This window comes from Trichechus manatus, unplaced genomic scaffold (assembly GCF_000243295.1).
Source record: "Trichechus manatus latirostris isolate Lorelei unplaced genomic scaffold, TriManLat1.0 scaffold00042, whole genome shotgun sequence".
Taxonomy (NCBI): Eukaryota; Metazoa; Chordata; class Mammalia; order Sirenia; family Trichechidae; genus Trichechus; species Trichechus manatus.
The window spans coordinates 9,773,054-9,790,786 of record NW_004443978.1 but is presented as its reverse complement, the minus strand read 5'-3'; the positions used below and the strand labels follow the sequence as shown (position 1 = coordinate 9,790,786).

Here is a 17,733-nt window from a genome sequence, read left to right as displayed (position 1 = left end):
ACTGGCAAGGTCATTTAAAGACCAATACACATTTACAGCCCTCATAATGTTGGTGAATTTTTTAGTGTATCACATTTATTCCCCAGTATTTTATTACGAAAACTTTGGAACGGACAGAAAAATTGAAAGAATTATACAGTGAACACCCATGTACCCACCACTTATGTTCCACAGTTAACATTTTGCTGTATTTGCTTTGTCACATATCTGTCCATCCATCAATCCATCCTGAGTGTGCCATTCAAAACGCATCTCCCGGTGTAAGCGAGGCCCCAGTCAAGAACATGACCATCACCTTTGTGTCAGTTGTTTTAGGAAGAACACACCCAGGCTCTGGGGAGACTTTGTGTTTGCACCATGTCTGTAACAGTAACACCGTGTGTGGGCTCTTTCTGCAGCACAATGCCCCGATCCCCCAAGGAGGCAGAGGAGCCATCCAGTTTGTTACGCAGTATCAACACTCCAGCACCCAGAGACGCATCCGGGTTACCACCATCGCCCGAAAGTGAGCAGTCCCCTGTTTTTCCTCTCTGTTGAGCCAATGACACGTTTTTCCTCTGAAGAGAGATTTTAACATCAGTTAGTTGGTCTTTATAATCCCATTGAATGAATGGTTTTTACCAGTCCTCGCTGGTTCTTTTGACTTGAGGCGGAGGAGGCGTTGGTTGGCCAACCAAGTTGGGCATGTGGATACTTGCCTAGAGGAATCTTCTTTCAGTAGGAATACAGTTGATTAAAAATTTTTTTTGTGATTTTATTTGTTATATAAGTAACTTGTAAGCACATCCTCCTTCTTGCAGGAAGAATGGGTCTTTTCACTCATTCTCCCCAGAAGTAAATGCTACTACTGTACTGGCATTTAACTTTACAGTCTACTTTCTATACAGTTATATACTGTGTGTGTGCATGTAGGTATGTATGTGTGTACACGTGTATGACATATAATGTATGTATGTGTGTGATGTATGTGTGTGTGTATATGTGTAGATATATACACGTACTTTTTTTCTTACATTAATGGGATCATATATGTTTTGTTCTTCAATTTACTTTTCTCAATAATGAGCCAAGGACACCTTTCTATGCCAACACATGTAAGACTATAGCTCATTCATTTTAATGAGTACATAATAGTGCATGGTTTAATGTACCACTCATTAAAGGACATTTCAGGTTGCTTCTTTCTTCCTGTCTCCCTGCCTCCTTCCCTTCACTGCTGTGTTTTTACATTTAGGTCTTCGTGTATGCTAGTATTTCTTTTTTTTTTTTTGTAATTAAATGAAGTTTACATTTCAAGTTAGTCTCCCATACAAAATTTTTTTTTTTTTTTTACATACGTTGTTATGAGAGCCTAACTGCTCACCCCGTTCTGCGACAGCACACTCCTCCTTTCTGCCCCGATTCCCCATGACCATTCAACCAGCTCCTAACTCTCTCTGCCCTCCCATTTCACCTCTGGACAGAAGCTGCCCCTTTGGTCTCTTGTATCTACTTGACTAAGAGGCATACTCTTCACGAGTATCACTTTATGTCCCACAGTCCAGTCCAATCCCTATCTGAAGAGTTGGCCTCGCAGTTGTTTTAGTTCTGGGCTGATAGAGAGTCCAGGGGCTATGCTTTCTGGGGCACCTCCAGTCTCAGTCAGACCATTAAGTCTGGTCTTCTTACTAGAATTTGAGTTTTGCACCCCATCCTTCTACTGCTCCATCTGGGACCCTCTGTTGTGTTCCCTGTCAGGACGTTCATTGGTGGTAGCCGGGTACCATCTAGTTCTTCTGGTCTCAGGCTGATGAAGTCTCTGGTTTATGTGGCCCATTCTGTCTCTTGGGCTAATACTTCCCTTGTGTCTTTGGTGTTCTTCGTTCTCCTTTACTCCAAGTGGTTGAGACCAATTGATGCATCTTAGACGGCCGGTTGCAAGCTTTTAAGACCCCAGACACCACTGACCAAAGTCGGATGCATAATGTTTTCTTAATGAGCTTTGTTACTCCAGTTGACCTAGATGTCCCTTGAAAGCATGGTCCCCAGACCCCCTACCCCTGATACTCTGTCTCTCAAAGTATTAGACTGTATTCAGGAAACTTCTTAGCTTTGGTTTAGTCCAGTTGTGCTGACTTCCCATATAGTGTGTGTTGTCCTTCCCAAGATGATTCTTACCTACTATCTAGTTAGTAAATAACCCTCACCCTCCCTCCCCACCCCCGTAACCATCAAAGAATGTTTTCTTCTGTGTTTAAACCTTTTCTTGAGTTCTTATAATAGTGGTCTTATATAGTATTTGTCCTTCTGTGACTGACTAAATTCACACAGCATAATAAGTTCCAGCTTCCACCATGTTATACAATGTTTCACATATGCTAGTATTTCTTGACAGCTACTTCTGTATACTGCGAAACTCCTCTCCTGAGATGCTAATTTGTGTTCTCTCCAACAGTGTAAGGAGAGTGCCCTGTCTCCTCATTAACAATGGATATTATCGATTTTTAAAATGCAAATATAGAGCAGTATCTTCCTTCATGTTTTCCCATTTATAAATGGATTAAGCACTTTTTCATGAGGATTGGCCAACTGTATTTCTTCTGTCATAACCTTTGCCCATTTTATAAAACTGATTTTTCTTTCTTTTTCATTGATTTGCAGGGATTCTATGTATTCTGGATATTGTGTCTTTATTCATCTGGAATACTTTCATATACGTGCTAGTTCTTTTTACCATGGATGTGATGATGGGAAGTCATTTTGTGAATTTGTAAACATTTAGATTTTTGTAAGATTGACCTAGAGGAAGGAACACTGCATGGGGACTTAGGTACCTTTTGGTATCTACCTTCATGGTCTCCTCTGGAACATAAGAAAGTTCTCCTCTATGATTTTTCTTTTGAGGCTATAGCCTTCAGAGACCGGAGGGTAAATTGTGTATAAAATTTACATTAACAAGCCCTGCCTTCTTCTGTCCCATTAGCCTATCTAGTCTTTTTAAAAGATATGATTCACAGCTTACTTCCCACAGGAAGTGATTCTTTACAGAAATGCAGTTCAGATATGTTTTGTCTTAGATAAAGGAACAGTGTTTGTTTCTTTATCTAAATGTTGCTGTGTCTTTCTCGCTGCTCCTGCAGCTAAGTGTAGCACTAACTCTGGAATTGTCAGTTGGGCAGATGCACAGAGTCAGCTCAGGCACATCGAAGCAGCGTTTGACCAGGAGGCTGCGGCAGTATTGATGGCACGGCTTGGCGTGTTCCGAGCGGAGTCGGAGGAGGGGCCTGATGTGCTCCGGTGGCTGGACCGACAACTCATCCGACTGGTAAATTGGGGAAAATGACTTTTAAGTTCAGTCTCGGTCTCTGCACTATTTTTTTTTTCTTTTCTCCGAGTTCTGCACTACTTTTGTGAAAAGAAAATTGTCACTTAAACCTATATTTTATACAGTCAGTCAGCAAGAATTTATGAGTTGCTTACCTTATGCCAAAAACTGGACATTCTGAGAGTGATATAAAAGAAGTGTTAAATGTACATTTTCTTTCCAAGGGCTTACATTATATTTGGGAAGAAACAAATAGAACATTTGCAGAATGGTGTAAATCTGCATGTTGGGAGTTGAATTGGACAAGTCACTTTGTGAATGCCGTGGTGCTGTATTTTCCCTCCAGGCTGGGAGGTGTTCCTTGAGAATTCGACTCCACGGCTCAGTGAGTTTACCGGAAGGCCTCTTGTGTCAGCCTGGATCTAACCAGGAGAGACAAACCACAGAGTAATTTTAACAGAGAATTTAAACAGTGAAGAATTCCTACAACAGGGGATTTGACTAATGAGAACTGGCTAGTAAGAAGTAAGGATAACTCTAGAGAATGTAGGAGTAGCAGGTGTAAGGGGCAGCCATAGTCCTCGGACTGAGGCAGACCCCCAAGGAGGCGCCTCTCTTCCCTCTGGGCAGCTCCAGGCCTTTTTGGGAGGGTGTGGTCATGGCTCACTGAGTGGCCGAGAAGCTGCCGTGGTGCCGTACCAGAGGAACTTGTTAGGAATTCGCCCTCTAGAACTTGCTGAAAATCCACCCTCTGGGGTGCTGAGGAAAGCTCTTCATGGGGAATTGTCTCACAGAGCACATGGGGGGTGCTCCCAGGCACCCCAGGAGTTGGGTGCTGGGGAGGCTGCTGAGCAAGTGCACTAGAACCAGAAGCGCTGTCTTTCCAGCACCCTCTATTGATAAAACGTAACGTTGTGCTAGCTGGAGAAGGAAACATCATTCCAAAAAAAGGGAAAGAGCCTAGACCCATTTCACAGCAGACAAAGCAGGTGAGCGGCAATAACTCAGTAATTGACACACCACACAATCTGACTTTCAGGAGACGCTCAGCATGTATTCATAATCAAAGGCACTGAAAAGCCCATAAGGAAGACTGTTTAACTTTGCTTAACCCTGTGTTTCCCCTCGCCTCATGGAACCATTTATTTTAGGGAACATCAACATCTGAAACACAATTTGAAAATTGCACCTCTAGTATTTCAAAGGGAAGACAGATCCGCAGAGCATCAAAGTGGTTGGCAAAGGCTTCCTCTGGGAAGTGAGCCGTGAATCAAATCTTTTATGAAGAAGAGATAGGCTAATGGCACAGGAGACGGCAGGGCTTGCTAGGTGGTGGGCGTGGCACAAGCCTAGGGAGGTTGCAGTGCACTGTGGCTTGTGCTAGGGCCATTGAAGAGAACAGTGTCCCTGGATTCAGGGTGTGCATTGGAGAGTACGGCTTGATCATGGAATGCCTTCCCTTTAAAGTTAAGTCTCTGCCTTACCGTTAGAGACCTAGCTGCTGATTCCTAAGCAGGGATGTGACATTAGCAATAAGCCTGTGTTTACATTTAACATCCCTATAGAAGATAAGTTGGCGGGAGAAAGGCTCCTGCTAGGGAGACTGATGGAGCATTTTAGAGGGCCAGGTTCGCTGAACCAGGGTAGTGGCAGTAGAAATGGGTGGAGGAGGGAGGGTTTGGAATCAGGATGTGCATGGAGAGAAGAATTCATAAAACTTGTTGAAATGACTGTATGTGGAATCAGAAAACAAAAAGTCAGTGTTGACTCAAGTTTCTGGTGTGGACGACTGCGGGAATGACGGTGTTGACAAAGGTAGAAAATGGGAAAGGAGAGCAAGCAACTTGAGGGTGGGAGGAGGTTGATAGTTTTTGTTGTTGTTTATTTTTGATAAGTTGAATGTGAACTTTCAAAAGTATGTCTGTCCAAGGTGGAAGTCCAGGATGGGAGTTCAGGTTGGAGGTCAGCACTGGACATGGAGGTGGGGGGGTATTTGGATGACACTAGACTGCCTCTAACGTTCATTTGTAGCCAAGGCAATGAGAATGGGAGCAGGGGGCCGAGGACTAATCTCTGAGGAATCCACGGTTAGGAGGAGGGAGAAAGATGAGGAACCGTTGAGGAAGGCAGAGAATGGTTGGTTGGCGAGATGGCAAGAAATAGGAAAGTGATAGCAGCTGAAGGAGAGTTTCAAGAAGTTTGGGGAGCCACTTGGCTCATGCTGCTAGAGAGTTCAAGAAGATGAGACATCTTCTGAATCTAAAGCGATATTAGATTTGGTAGGAAGAAGTTATACAGCCTAATTCTGTAGTGGCTGGAAGAAATGTGTGATCGGAAATAAAGACAGGAAGAGAAAATATCGCGGTTCAAAAATGTGCAACTGAAAGGAGGAAGAAATAAATTGAGTTAGAGAACATCGAGATTTATCTGTAATCGCCTGTATCTCGTGGTCTTAGAGGCTTCTCCGATGGAGGAGGCCGAGAGAGACTGCACCTAGCGCCTCGCTGCTTAGAGCAGTCCTAGGACCAGCATGTCTGGAGCATACTGGAAATGCAGAAATTCCAGCCCCTCTCCAGGTCTGCCAGATCAGAATCTGCATTGTAACAACACCCCCAGGTGGTTTATCTGCCTGGTCATGCTTGAGGGGTGCTGGTCTGGAATACACAGTTAGTAAATGACAGAGTTGAGATTTGAATGTAGCTCTCTTACTCTAAGGATTTGTCCAGTGACACGAACTTAGTTTTTGTTTTGTTTTGTTTTCAACAGTGTCAGAAGTTTGGCCAGTATAACAAAGAAGACCCCACTTCTTTTAGGTTATCAGATTCCTTTTCCCTGTATCCTCAGGTAAGCGATATGTGTTTTTTAAGTAACTGTGAAAGACAGCTTATGATTGAAATAAACCTCACTGTTGTAAGGGTAAAGTGAAGACTTCATGTTTTGAGGCTCACTCTATAGGTGATGAAGGTCACTGAATTTAAGACACATATTGTGTCTCTGTGCAAGACAGGACCTTAAGCCCTACAGAAGACAAAGATGAGGAAACACTGCTTCTGACATGCAGACAAGAGAAAATAAGTGCATAAATTTTCATAAAAAAGCAAAATGGAATTATTGCCGTAAGGTCATGAATAAAATCTCTAATTTGCAAATGTTCAGGGTACACAGACAGCTACCTCAGCAACACAGCAAGAAAGTTAAGTACACCTGAAGATGAATATAGCAAGACAAACCACAGTTAATGTGATAAATATTTAATAGTATGCCCAGTGGTTTTATGCTGCCTCATAAGTAAGACTCAGAAAACCAAGCATTCGGGAGCTATTGAACAAGGGGAAGGAGGGAGAGAAGTGGATAGAGCCCTGGGTGGAGTCGTGAATCTGTGTATTTTCTGAACCTCCATCCTTATTTACGAGCGAGGAAATAGAGCTTAGCTCCTCGGGTGGCTGTGAGGGCTGCATGCACTCAGTCAGGTCATGTAATTAGCATGGTGTCAGGCACCTTCAAGCGCTTTGTAAATGTGAGCCAACTCCACAGTCCCTAGGACTCAGGCTTCTCAGACATGATGTTCTCAGAGATGGAAGCAAACTCAAATTTTTTTCCCTTCCCTCAGAGGAATAAATAGAAAGAAGCAAAACCTTTGTTTTCAGTTTTTAAATTTTTATTGTGATGAAATACATGTAACAAAACATTTCAGCCATTTTTATGTGTACAATTCAGTGACGTTAACTACATTCACAGTGTTGTATAATAGTCACCTCTACAAAACTCGGTTTTAAATAAACTTGCGAGAAGTTAGATATCCAAATGTGTATTGTCCTTTAGAATGCTCACTTTGGAAAGTGTACTCAGATTTCACTTATGAACTTGTATGGTTCAGACTGTCAGGATTAGAAGGGACTTCAGAGGTCACCTCACTTGACTCCTGACCCAGCCTGGGGTTCCCGGGGTCCCTGACTTGCACCCCTCCAGCCCCTGCCTGAGCAGTTGAGACAGTGTGGTGTTGTGGACAGAGCCTTGGACTGGCTGGAGTCAGAGGACTGAGTTCCAGCCTTGACTCTCCCACTGCTGATCTTGGATGAGGTCCTGAACCCCTGGGATTTTGGTTTCCTCTTGTTTAGAAAGAAGGAGTTGGCCTTCCCTCAAAAGCCAACATGTGAAGTAGACAGACTTGGTGCCGCTCTAGTCACACAAAGGATGGAGGCCCCTGGTCCTGCCCACACAGCAGCCTGGCTTCCCTGGTCTTGCCCACGCAGCAGCCTGGCTTCCCTGCTCCTGCCCACGCAGCAGCCTGGCTTCCCTGCTCCTGCCCACGCAGCAGCCTGGCTTCCCTGGTTCTGCCCACGCACCAGCCTGGCTTCCCTGGTCCTGCCCACGCACCAGCCTGGCTTCCCTGGTCCTGCCCACGCAGCAGCTTGCCTTCCCTGGTCTTGCCATGGCCCCTCTCCCCCAGGGCACTGAGGATTTGCTAGGACTCTGAGCGCAGACAGTTTGAAAACCACCAAATGAGATAGTTTCTCAGATTTGTCTTGTGGTGGAGGCATTCTGGGATAGTGGTTAAGAGCCAGTCTCTGGAGCCAGACAGCCTGGGCTAGTGTCCTGGCTCTGCCACTCAGTAGCTGGATGACCTCGGGCAAGTTGCTTACCCCTCTGTGCCTCAGTTTCCTGACCTATAAGAACCTGCCTCACAAGCTTATTGGAAGGATTAAATAATTCTTGTCAAGTACTTAGATAGGTTAGTGCCTTGCACGTAAGGTGCATTAAACGTAAGCCATTGTTATTGTTTAAGAACATATGATTTAATATTTGGAGTCTCAGGAAGCTTTATAGTTCTCAAAGCAGCTTGTTTTCATGTTCTGGCAACTCTATAGAGTGAACTAAAAGCCTTTCCCTTTGCTACCCCCTCCCCCGCCCTTCTGTCAGCTAGAGATAACATGGAAAAAGATTAATTCTTCTCCAAAATAAAACTTCGTGTCTCTGAGAATAGCTAATATATTCTCACCAAATCTCTTTTCTAAGCTGTTTATCTGTCCTTCATATGAACTGGTTTCTTGACTCTTCACCACTGAAAATACTGTTCCTAGAACTGAACTCAATATTCATGACTGGGACTGACCAGTGAAAAAGACTGTATTTCCAGAATTTGCCCATATTCTAGAAATACAGTCCTTGCTGTGTTTCCTGCACCCTTCATCCCTGCTGCTCCTGCTCTAGCTCAGGCCTCCTCATTTCTCACCCGGCAGCAGGCAGGCAGGCAGCCAGCACACTTTCCGAGCACCCCCATGTCAGACAGTATTCTAGATAGCGTGGATGGTATGCCTGCAAGTCAGGTAAGGCTGCTGATCTCATGGAGCTTAGAAGTAAAAAATCAGATAATTTTAAATAGTGGTAAAAATAGGTTTTTGAGATAGTGACCTGGGCCGAGCAACCACATTAGGTGTGGGGGAGGGCAGAAGTCAGGGTAGACCCAGTGATGGGAAGGAGCCAGCCATCAGGGCCGTGGGGCACTCCAGGCAAAAGAAACGGCAGGTGCAAAGGCCTTGAGGCAGGACCAGCCTGGCATGTTGAAGGCATGGAAAGAACTATGATTGTAACATAGTAGATGCAGCCAGCCTTCTGTCGGGCCCATCACATCCATTCTCCACCCGGCAGCTAAAGAGAGTTTTTCAAGGAACAGTTTGATCCTGTCACTGCTTAAAATCCTTGAGGACCTGCCTCCCCTACCTTCTAACCCTCACAGTAAAGAACACCCCTTTCCAGTGTTGTTACTTGCTCCTCGCTCCCTTACACCCCTCCCTCCAGCCTGCCAGCAGCCTGTGTCCTGAGCTTTCCAGCTGCTCACTTGCTGTTACCACTCCAGTGCCTTGTGTTCCCCCTTCTCTCTGGCCCTCTGGCCTCCTCATACATGTCTTTCAGGGTGTATCCTCAGACCCCAGTGGCTTTGGGAAGCCTCTCCTGCTGCCCCTCTGCTCTCCCCCAACCACACCCCAGTAGTGCTTTCCTGTACCGTGGCTCCTGTCCTGCCGCCTTGGGTGTGCCTTTCCCTACTGGACTATAACCTCTCTGGGAGCAGACATTCTGTCTGCACAGCCTGGCCCATGACTCCAGAAATGTTTCTTTGCTTCCACCCCTTACTTCACGTATAGGGCTCTGACGTACGCAGAGGCCTTTTTCTCAAAGATTGGGTCTTCGTGTTTGAGAGACCTGAGGTAGGTCTACTCTCTGGATGTCTAAGAAGGTTGCAAGTATATGCATTTGTCTTTTTTTGTTTTTTGTTTTTCCTCGTAAATGCAGTTCATGTTCCATCTTAGAAGATCTCCGTTCCTTCAAGTGTTCAACAACAGTCCTGATGAGTCGTCGTACTATAGGCACCATTTTGCCCGACAGGATCTGACCCAGTCCCTTATCATGATCCAGCCCATTCTTTACTCGTATTCGTTCCATGGGCCACCAGAGGTAGGTTTTGCAGGAATTCTCTGACAGTTAGGATCACCTGATACACAATTTTTTCTAACAAATTTACTTTTAGAAAAAAACTGTAAAAAATGAAAACTTTGAGTATAGTAATTTTTAAAATGTGCGTAGGAAAAAGTCAAAGGACATGTAAAACTATTATCTGTGGAAAGCCTGATTACATGTACAATTTTTTTCAAAATTTGTAGGTACTTCTTTACAGTGTGTTCATATAATGTGACCCAGTATTCCATGTCTTGTAATGTATCTGAAGGGAATATTCCTAGATACAGAAAAATCTTTGTGCACAGAAACAGTACATGAACTAATGGAGAGTTAGAAAACAATCCAAATGTTCGATAGTATTTACAAAGTTTAGGTAACTATGAAATAGAGAAATCCTCATGTAAAAATATTATGTGGAAAAATCAAAATATAAGCTTTTCTAAATTGTGTTCTAAAAAGCCTGCAAGAATAAAAAAATAACGTGGAGATAAACCAAAGTTATCAATATTTGTTGTGCTTAGGTACAAATTTTCAAATATTCTTTGATGAGTATGAGTTTTATTACTACTATTTTTGGTAGTAAACTTTAAAAACATCTTCATAGCTATTCTTTTTTATATAGACATGCCTATTCTCATCTACAGCTGTAGTAGATTTGAGAGCAGATTTCTCTGGTAGATAAGATACATTTCAAGCACAAAACTGAGAATGGTTGGAATTATTTCTGGTTCCTAGAGCAGAAGATGATACTGATCTCCCTTCACAAATGATCAGGGATAATTTGGAGCCTCTTTCTCCTGTGAAGCTGAGACTTAATACTCCCGAGGAAGGGGGCAAAAAGTAGGAGTGTGGCATAAAGAGGTGGGAGCGACCGGCTGGGGCTGCTTGTAAACATTTGTAAAACTGTGGCTGGTTCTGTGGACATCCAGAGTGGACACCTGGGTGGGCACTGGAGTGGCCATCACGAGGACAGGGCACAGAGGGAAGACCAACCTGTCTCTTGCTCCCTTTTTCTTCAGCCAGTCCTCTTGGACAGCAGCAGCATCCTAGCTGACAGGATTTTGCTGATGGATACTTTCTTCCAGATTGTCATCTATCTTGGTGAGGTAAGATGCTATTCTTAATGCCTTTCCTTAATACTGTGGTTGGTTTCTTCTTACTGATTTAGGTTTTTATAACATTTGAAGCAAGAATTTAGGCTTAGAGAGCCCACAGTTTCTTACAGTGAGTCCCCTGGCTTTTTTCTAATGAGTAAAATCCTTTTTCAAGTCTATGGGGTATTTACATATGTAGTAATTTTAATAGTATTTACTGTAAGCAGATCTCACATGATGCTTTTAAATCACTGTAATCACTATAATTACTTTCTAAGCTGTCAGGAAAGATCGGCTTTTCCTTCCTCAGTGAACTTTTATACACGCTACTATCTTGTCCTTTCAGAGTTACATTGGACATAAACACTAGTAAGTTTGTGGCTAAATTTTTTTCCTCATGAAATCACATGGCACAGGGAAGCTCACTCTGGGTCTGTTTATCCCTAGGGTAGCTATGGTTGAGCTTCAGGAGCTCCCTGAATCCCCTGGAATTATATGAAAACTTAGTTATGTGTGCACATTTTTCAGGGAAGAGCCCATTTATTTTTTAAAGAGGTTCATGCCCTAAGAAAGGGAATAAAAAATTAAAAAAAACAGTTGCCATTAAGTCGACTCCGACTCATTGCAACCCTATAGGATGGAGTTGAACTGCCCCATAGGGTTTCCCAGGAGTGGCTGGTGGATTCCAACTGCCAGCCTTTTGGTTAGCAGCTGCGCTCTTAACCACTGCACCACCAGGACTCCAAGAAAGGGAACGATACCTCTGAATTATTTGCATCTTAATGGGGGAAAATCCTTTCATTGAGCATTATATTCAGTGACTTTTTTCTTCTGTTGTACGTTCTTTACCTTCAGCAAATTGTCTTGGCGATTGACTTTGCTTCCTGGTGTCTCCATTAGAAGTGATTTCAAATGTCCTGAAAAGATATAATTACGTTTCAGAATTCCCTTAATAACTTAGGAATGATTGATTTTCTAATACTAACAAACATTTTATAACTTTAAACATTTTTCAGCATACTAATACCTACTCGGCTAGTCACTAGCCACTTACCCAAAATTGCTAGGCCATCGGTAACATCTTAGATCAAGTTGGGTGCCCAGCTGCTATTCCCACTGGTTCTTTGCCTGCAGCTCACCTTGTGTAGACATTTCCCACCACGGCCTCTGATCCTGTTCATTCACTTGCCACACGGTTATTGAGTACCTTCTGTGTGCAACAGATGGATTCTAAAGATAAAGATAATGGCATTGTTTTCACTTTCCAAAAGCTCTTAAGTCTGCTGGTTGTGGGTGTTCATATGAATTTCTGGACACAAGTGAGCTTTTGGGCATTTCCTCCAGGCCTCTTTCTGGTATCTTTTTAGCAGTTCAGTTTTAAAACATATTGAACACTTGCTGCATCCTCTTACTCCATTATTTCTTTTTTATTTTCTTCAAAAATACATATGAAAGCACTTCAGACACATTATTTATAAAAATATGTTAATCAACAAATATTTCTTGATGTCCTGTGTGTACAAGATATTTCCTAGATCAGTTGCTGAGAGGTATTAAAGAAAGAGTGAGGCACAGAATGTTTAGCCTAGTTGGGGAATCAGTCTTTACTTTCCACAGTTCAGTATATTGCCTTCTACTCACTGCGTAATGAACACTCATACGTGGATTCTTACAACTTTTATCTGTTGTTTGCTCCCCTGTGACAAGTATTCCAACTCAGGGCCCAAGGAGGCAGGGGCTGGGGGTCGGTCGACCTCACCCAGTCGGAGTGACACTAGACACTGGGGGGGCGTGTAATGTGTGTTGTTAGGAAGAGAAGAACTGGATGAGCTGTGGGCACCCAGCAAACCCCTTTCCATACCAGACGTGAGGAAATGAGAGGCTGGGTCAAGTGCTGGCAATGGAATTGGAAAGGACGGAGAGGCCATCGCTCCTTGGGACAGCCAATCCATGAGGTTTTGTTAACTAGTTGGTACATGCAGTTAGGAAAGGGAGAGGGTATGTGATTGATGCCTCTGACATTTCTGGGAGAACCAGGTTGTTGATGGTATCGTCAGATACCTCCCCCAGAGAATCCAGAGGATGTTGCTTTTCCAGTAGTGGCTTGATGATGTTGAGAAATAGATTGAGATTGGAGAGTCTGGCTCCACAAGTGCTTCACTGACTACATATACCTGAATATTTTTACACATTTTACCTGAATGATGATTGTAGAAGTGACTAGCAGCTTTAGCCGAAGGTCAGCATTTTCCTGGGAGAAGCAGGCTCTGTTGTAGTGCTCTGGGTGGGTAGTGGTGGGCTTGGTGCATCCTCTTTGCCTACTCATACTCCTCCTCATCCTGGTCAGCTCTGCTCTGTTCTCCCTTCTAAAACTCATCATTGCTGACACAGACTTCTTCACTGGAAACAAGTCCTTGGTGATGGTGGTGGTATTAGAATGTCAGAAGTTTCCATGACTGCCAACTGAAGGCTGTCATTACAGCATTTCCACAATAGTTTTGATTTGTTTGTTTTGGTGTAGACCATAGCCCAGTGGCGTAAAGCCGGGTACCAGGATATGCCTGAGTACGAAAACTTCAAGCACCTTCTGCAGGCACCACTGGACGACGCTCAAGAAATTCTCCAGGCGCGCTTCCCAATGCCGCGTTACATTAACACAGAGCATGGAGGCAGTCAGGTGAGCGAGCTGAGTTCTAGCTCTGGTGTTCTGTTTTTACGATGTGTTTTTATGGCTATAAATCTAAACAGTGTGGTTAATATATTATGTAGTAACATAATTGGATGCACAGGTAAACTTCAAATATGATTTCTTTTTAAATGAGTGGATAAAATATGTGATGTAAAAATGGGAATTTCCAAAATAAAATACATGTCATATTTCAGGAACTCCTGATAAATGAAGAGCATAGGTTCCTGTGCAGTGAAAAATTTGTAACTTAACCAAAAAAATGTAAAAAACTTTCCTTATTTTTTTCTATATATTAATAACTGTTTTAATCTTTAAATTTTTTTTTTTTTTAAGGCTCGATTCCTTTTGTCCAAAGTGAACCCATCTCAGACACACAATAACCTGTATGCCTGGGGACAGGTAAGAAATTGTCAGGTATTTGGGGAGGAGACCAGTCTACATTTGTAAAAATTTGGTTTTAAATACCAAAGTCCTTTTGGCCCTAGAGACAGAATAACTTGGTTTTTTTGCTGTAAAAAATACTTTGAATACCACCGTTGGGGAGCTCCCTGCATGGACTCCTGCCACGACAGGCAGTCTTATACACCAGGTTCAGGCCAGAGCACAGAATGCTGTCCTGTGGCCTCTGTTCAGTCTCCTTGTAGACACAGAGCGTCGCTGTAAGTCGTTTCCCTCTGCTTTCTCCCTCCCTAGACCGCAGTGCAGAAACAGCTCACCAGGCTCACCATTGGTTCTGCCTCCTCTTCATTCTCAGCCTTGTTGAAAGGCTGTCTTTCCTCCATTGAATTGCCACTACATCTTTGTCAAAGATCAGTTAGGCATGTATGTGTGGGTCCAGTTTTGGGTGCTGTGTTCATCTGTGTGTCTGTCCCTCCACCTGTGCCACACTGTCTTGAATACTGTAGCTATGTAGTAAGCCTTGAAATTGGGTAAACTGATTGCTCCCAGTTTATTTTTCTTTTACAAAATCAGTTTACCTATTCTAGTTCCTTTGTCTTTCCATATAAATTTTAGAATAATCTATAAAAAACCTTGCTGGACTTTTGACAGGAAGTGCATTAAACCTGTATATCAATTTGGGGAGCGTTGACATCTTTGAGCCTTTCAGTCCATGAACTCAGCGTGTCTCTCCATTTATTCAAATCTGCGTTAATTTCTTTCATCAGCACTGGGTAGCTTTTGCGTTTTTTTCGAGCAATTGTAAATGGTATTCTATTTTTAACTTCAGTGTCCAGGTGTTACCCAGCTTCTTGATTCTGTAAGTTTGTCTGTTGCCAAATTTGGAAAGTTTTCAGCCATTATTTCGTCTAATACTTTTTTCAGCCCCTCCCTCTTTCTCCTCTCTCTCCGGAATTCTGATGACACTAGTGATAGGTCTTTTGATCTAGTCCCACAGACCCCTGTGGCCCTCTTCTTCTTTTTTTTTTCCCCCAGTCTATTTTTCTCTTGTTCAGATTGGGAAATTTGTGTTGTTCTATTTTCCAGCTCACTGATTCTTTCTTCAGTCCCTTTCTTGCTGGTAAGCCCATCCACTAAGCTTTTTATTTTGGTTATTATATTTTTTAGTTCTAGATTTCCATTTAGTTCTTTGTTATATCCTCTGTTACTTTCCTGAGGCATGTTTATAATTGCTTGTTGAAGCATTTTTGTCATGCCTGCTTTAAAATCTTCAGATAACTGTAACATCTTTGTTGTCTCATTATTGGCATTTATTGATTGTCTTTTTCTATTTCATTTGAGATCTTCCTTGTTCTTGATATAACAAGTGATTTTCTATAGAAACCTGGATATTTTTGTATTTGTTATTAGACTCTAGATCTTACTTAAAGCTGCTGTTTTAGCTGGCTTTCTGTGACACTGCTCTGGCGGGGGAAAGGGGCTGTCACCTTGTTACTGCCAGGTGGAGGTATAAGTCCAGGTTTTCCACTTGACCTCTGTTGACACCAAGGTGGGGTAACTCCTTATTACAGCAGGGTGACGGTGAAGGTCCTGACTTTCCACTAGGCCTCCTCTGACACCACTCCAACAGGGACGGAGAGGAGCGACTCATTACTGCCAGGTGGGGCTGTGGAAATCCAGGGTCCCCACATGGTCTCCACTGACAGCATGGGGGTGGGGAGACTGGTCTTGACTCCCTCCGTGGTCTTCTCTGATACCGCCTTGGCAGTGGTGTTAGAGTACATCGTTACTGTCTTGCAAGTATGAAAATTAGGCTCCTCACTCAGCTTTTGCTGGTGTGGACATGGATGGGGGTGGGACTGCAGTTTTCTCTGACGCTTGGCTGGAGTACAGTGATTATTGCTAGGTTTCCCTGGTCCTTTGGATAGAGAGAGCAGGCTTCTAAAGAGAGCAGGCTTTTGTTTTGTCTGTGCTTGTTGACATTTCTGGGTTGCTGGCTTCTTCAGCACCAAGTCTGAGGTATATGAGGCAAAAAGAAAACCTAAGGAACTCACCACTGTGTCATTCCTTGGGTGATGAGGTCCCTAACCTGTCTGCCGTCTTCTCTCTGCCTTTCAGAGTCTTCTTATTTTTGTTTTCTATGTAATGTCTAGTGTTTTTACTTGTACTTAGCAGGAAGAACAGGGAAGAGTACATCTATCACACATCTTGGAAGCAGAAGTCCTCTGAGAACCTTTTAATATTGCTCACCTTTTCCTAATTATAGAAGTAATAGAGTTCCATTGTAAAAAATTGAATATGTAACAAAAGAATAAGAAAATTAAAGTTACCTATAATGCCACCATCCAAAGTTAAATACTTCTCGCTTTTTTTCCTAAGTAATGTAAAGTGTGTATATCATACATATATTTATTTCAGCTTTTTTTTTTTTAACAAATTTGGGAACTTCCTACAGCTGGAAGTTTCTGTTAATCTTTTTCCCTCAACATTAACTAAATCATAAGCATTTTCTGATATTACAAATATCCAGTGGATTTATTCAGTGGGAAGATGCTCATTCACTCCTTTGTGATTACACCGTTATCCATCACCTAAGGGTGCTGGCAAATGGGTGGGAAAGATGGTTGGCGGGTGTGAGGGCGTCAAGGAGCTCATCAAGCCTGATGGGGGGGAGCCTGATGCTGGATTAATGATCAGAACGGGAGAGTGCACAGGGGGCTGTTTAAAGTAGAAAGGCATATGCTACAAAACTAGGTGTGCAGTAGTGTGGGTGGCCTGATCTGGTCAGGAGGGGATCAGGGAAGGGTTTTGTTAGGAAATTACGCTTCACTTGAAAGAATTAATTAGTGAGGCAGGGTATGGATGGGAGAGCACTTATAACAGACAGGCCAGTACCTGTGAATGTTCTGAGGCAGAAAGGTCCTTAGCTCATGAATTCTCACCAGCTTTTAAGATACCTGCTAATGAACCTTTGCCATTAAATTTCAGGAAACTGGAGCACCCATCCTAACTGACGATGTTAGCCTGCAGGTGTTCATGGATCATTTGAAGAAACTGGCTGTCTCCAGTGCCTGTTAAGCTGAAGAGGTGGCCAGGAAATAGAGGCAAACAGCATCAGATTGTGTCCACAGTTGTTTATAAAGGCCTATAACATTCCTTTCACTTTTCTGGAAGATTTTAATAAATAATCAAAGGAAATTTTATATCTAACTCTTTAGATTGTAATTTATTTGTATTCCTTATCTGTGCCCCTTTTCTTGCACCATAAATGACAAGGTTATAAATGCTTTAGAACTTGTAGATGTTTATATGCTTTTTATATTCTAACTTTAGAGTCTGTGTAAAATCAGAGGTAATGTGTTTTGTCAACTTGCTTAGATAAAGGTCATAAAGGAAATAAGCCTGGATGAGGAAAGCACTGGATAAAGTAATGCTGATAATAATCAAACTTCATTTCCTGAGTCTCTGTGTAAGTCAGTGTGTTTTTAAGTGACTCCTCTAAGAGGTACTTCCTGAATTTAATCTTCATGTTCTGTCTAAAATGTTGGCAGACCCAGGAAAAGTATGACACATGAGAAACTTTACTGAGGCAGAGTGGTCTGGAGTGGCACTGGTCCTAACTCATGTGCTACATGCCACGTAGACGGAACAGCACAGTTATACGTAGAGTTGTTGGCAGTCATGAGTGGCTCTAACAGAGTGACAACACATTATCTTTGGGCATCAAGTAAAATCACTGGACAGGTACTTGTGTTTAATTAAACTCATATGTGCACAGTAAAAAATATTAT

The 17,733-nt window shown here is 42.8% G+C and overlaps 1 protein-coding gene across 2 annotated transcripts in view; it reads left to right on the top strand.

Annotated features, from left to right (window-relative positions):
- Window positions 1-17,403, top strand: part of SEC23B (SEC23 homolog B, COPII coat complex component) — a 42,465-nt gene extending 25,062 nt beyond the window's left edge. For both annotated transcript variants that reach the window (XM_023731407.1, XM_004376432.3), the window contains exons 13-20: window positions 399-505; window positions 3,151-3,304; window positions 6,071-6,148; window positions 9,596-9,757; window positions 10,780-10,866; window positions 13,376-13,531; window positions 13,877-13,942; window positions 16,931-17,403. In XM_023731407.1, coding sequence (XP_023587175.1) covers window positions 399-505; window positions 3,151-3,304; window positions 6,071-6,148; window positions 9,596-9,757; window positions 10,780-10,866; window positions 13,376-13,531; window positions 13,877-13,942; window positions 16,931-17,020 — 900 coding nt within the window. In that variant the 3' untranslated portion in view covers window positions 17,021-17,403. The remainder of the gene's footprint in view (window positions 1-398; window positions 506-3,150; window positions 3,305-6,070; window positions 6,149-9,595; window positions 9,758-10,779; window positions 10,867-13,375; window positions 13,532-13,876; window positions 13,943-16,930) is intronic.
- Window positions 17,404-17,733: the final 330 nt, after the last annotated feature.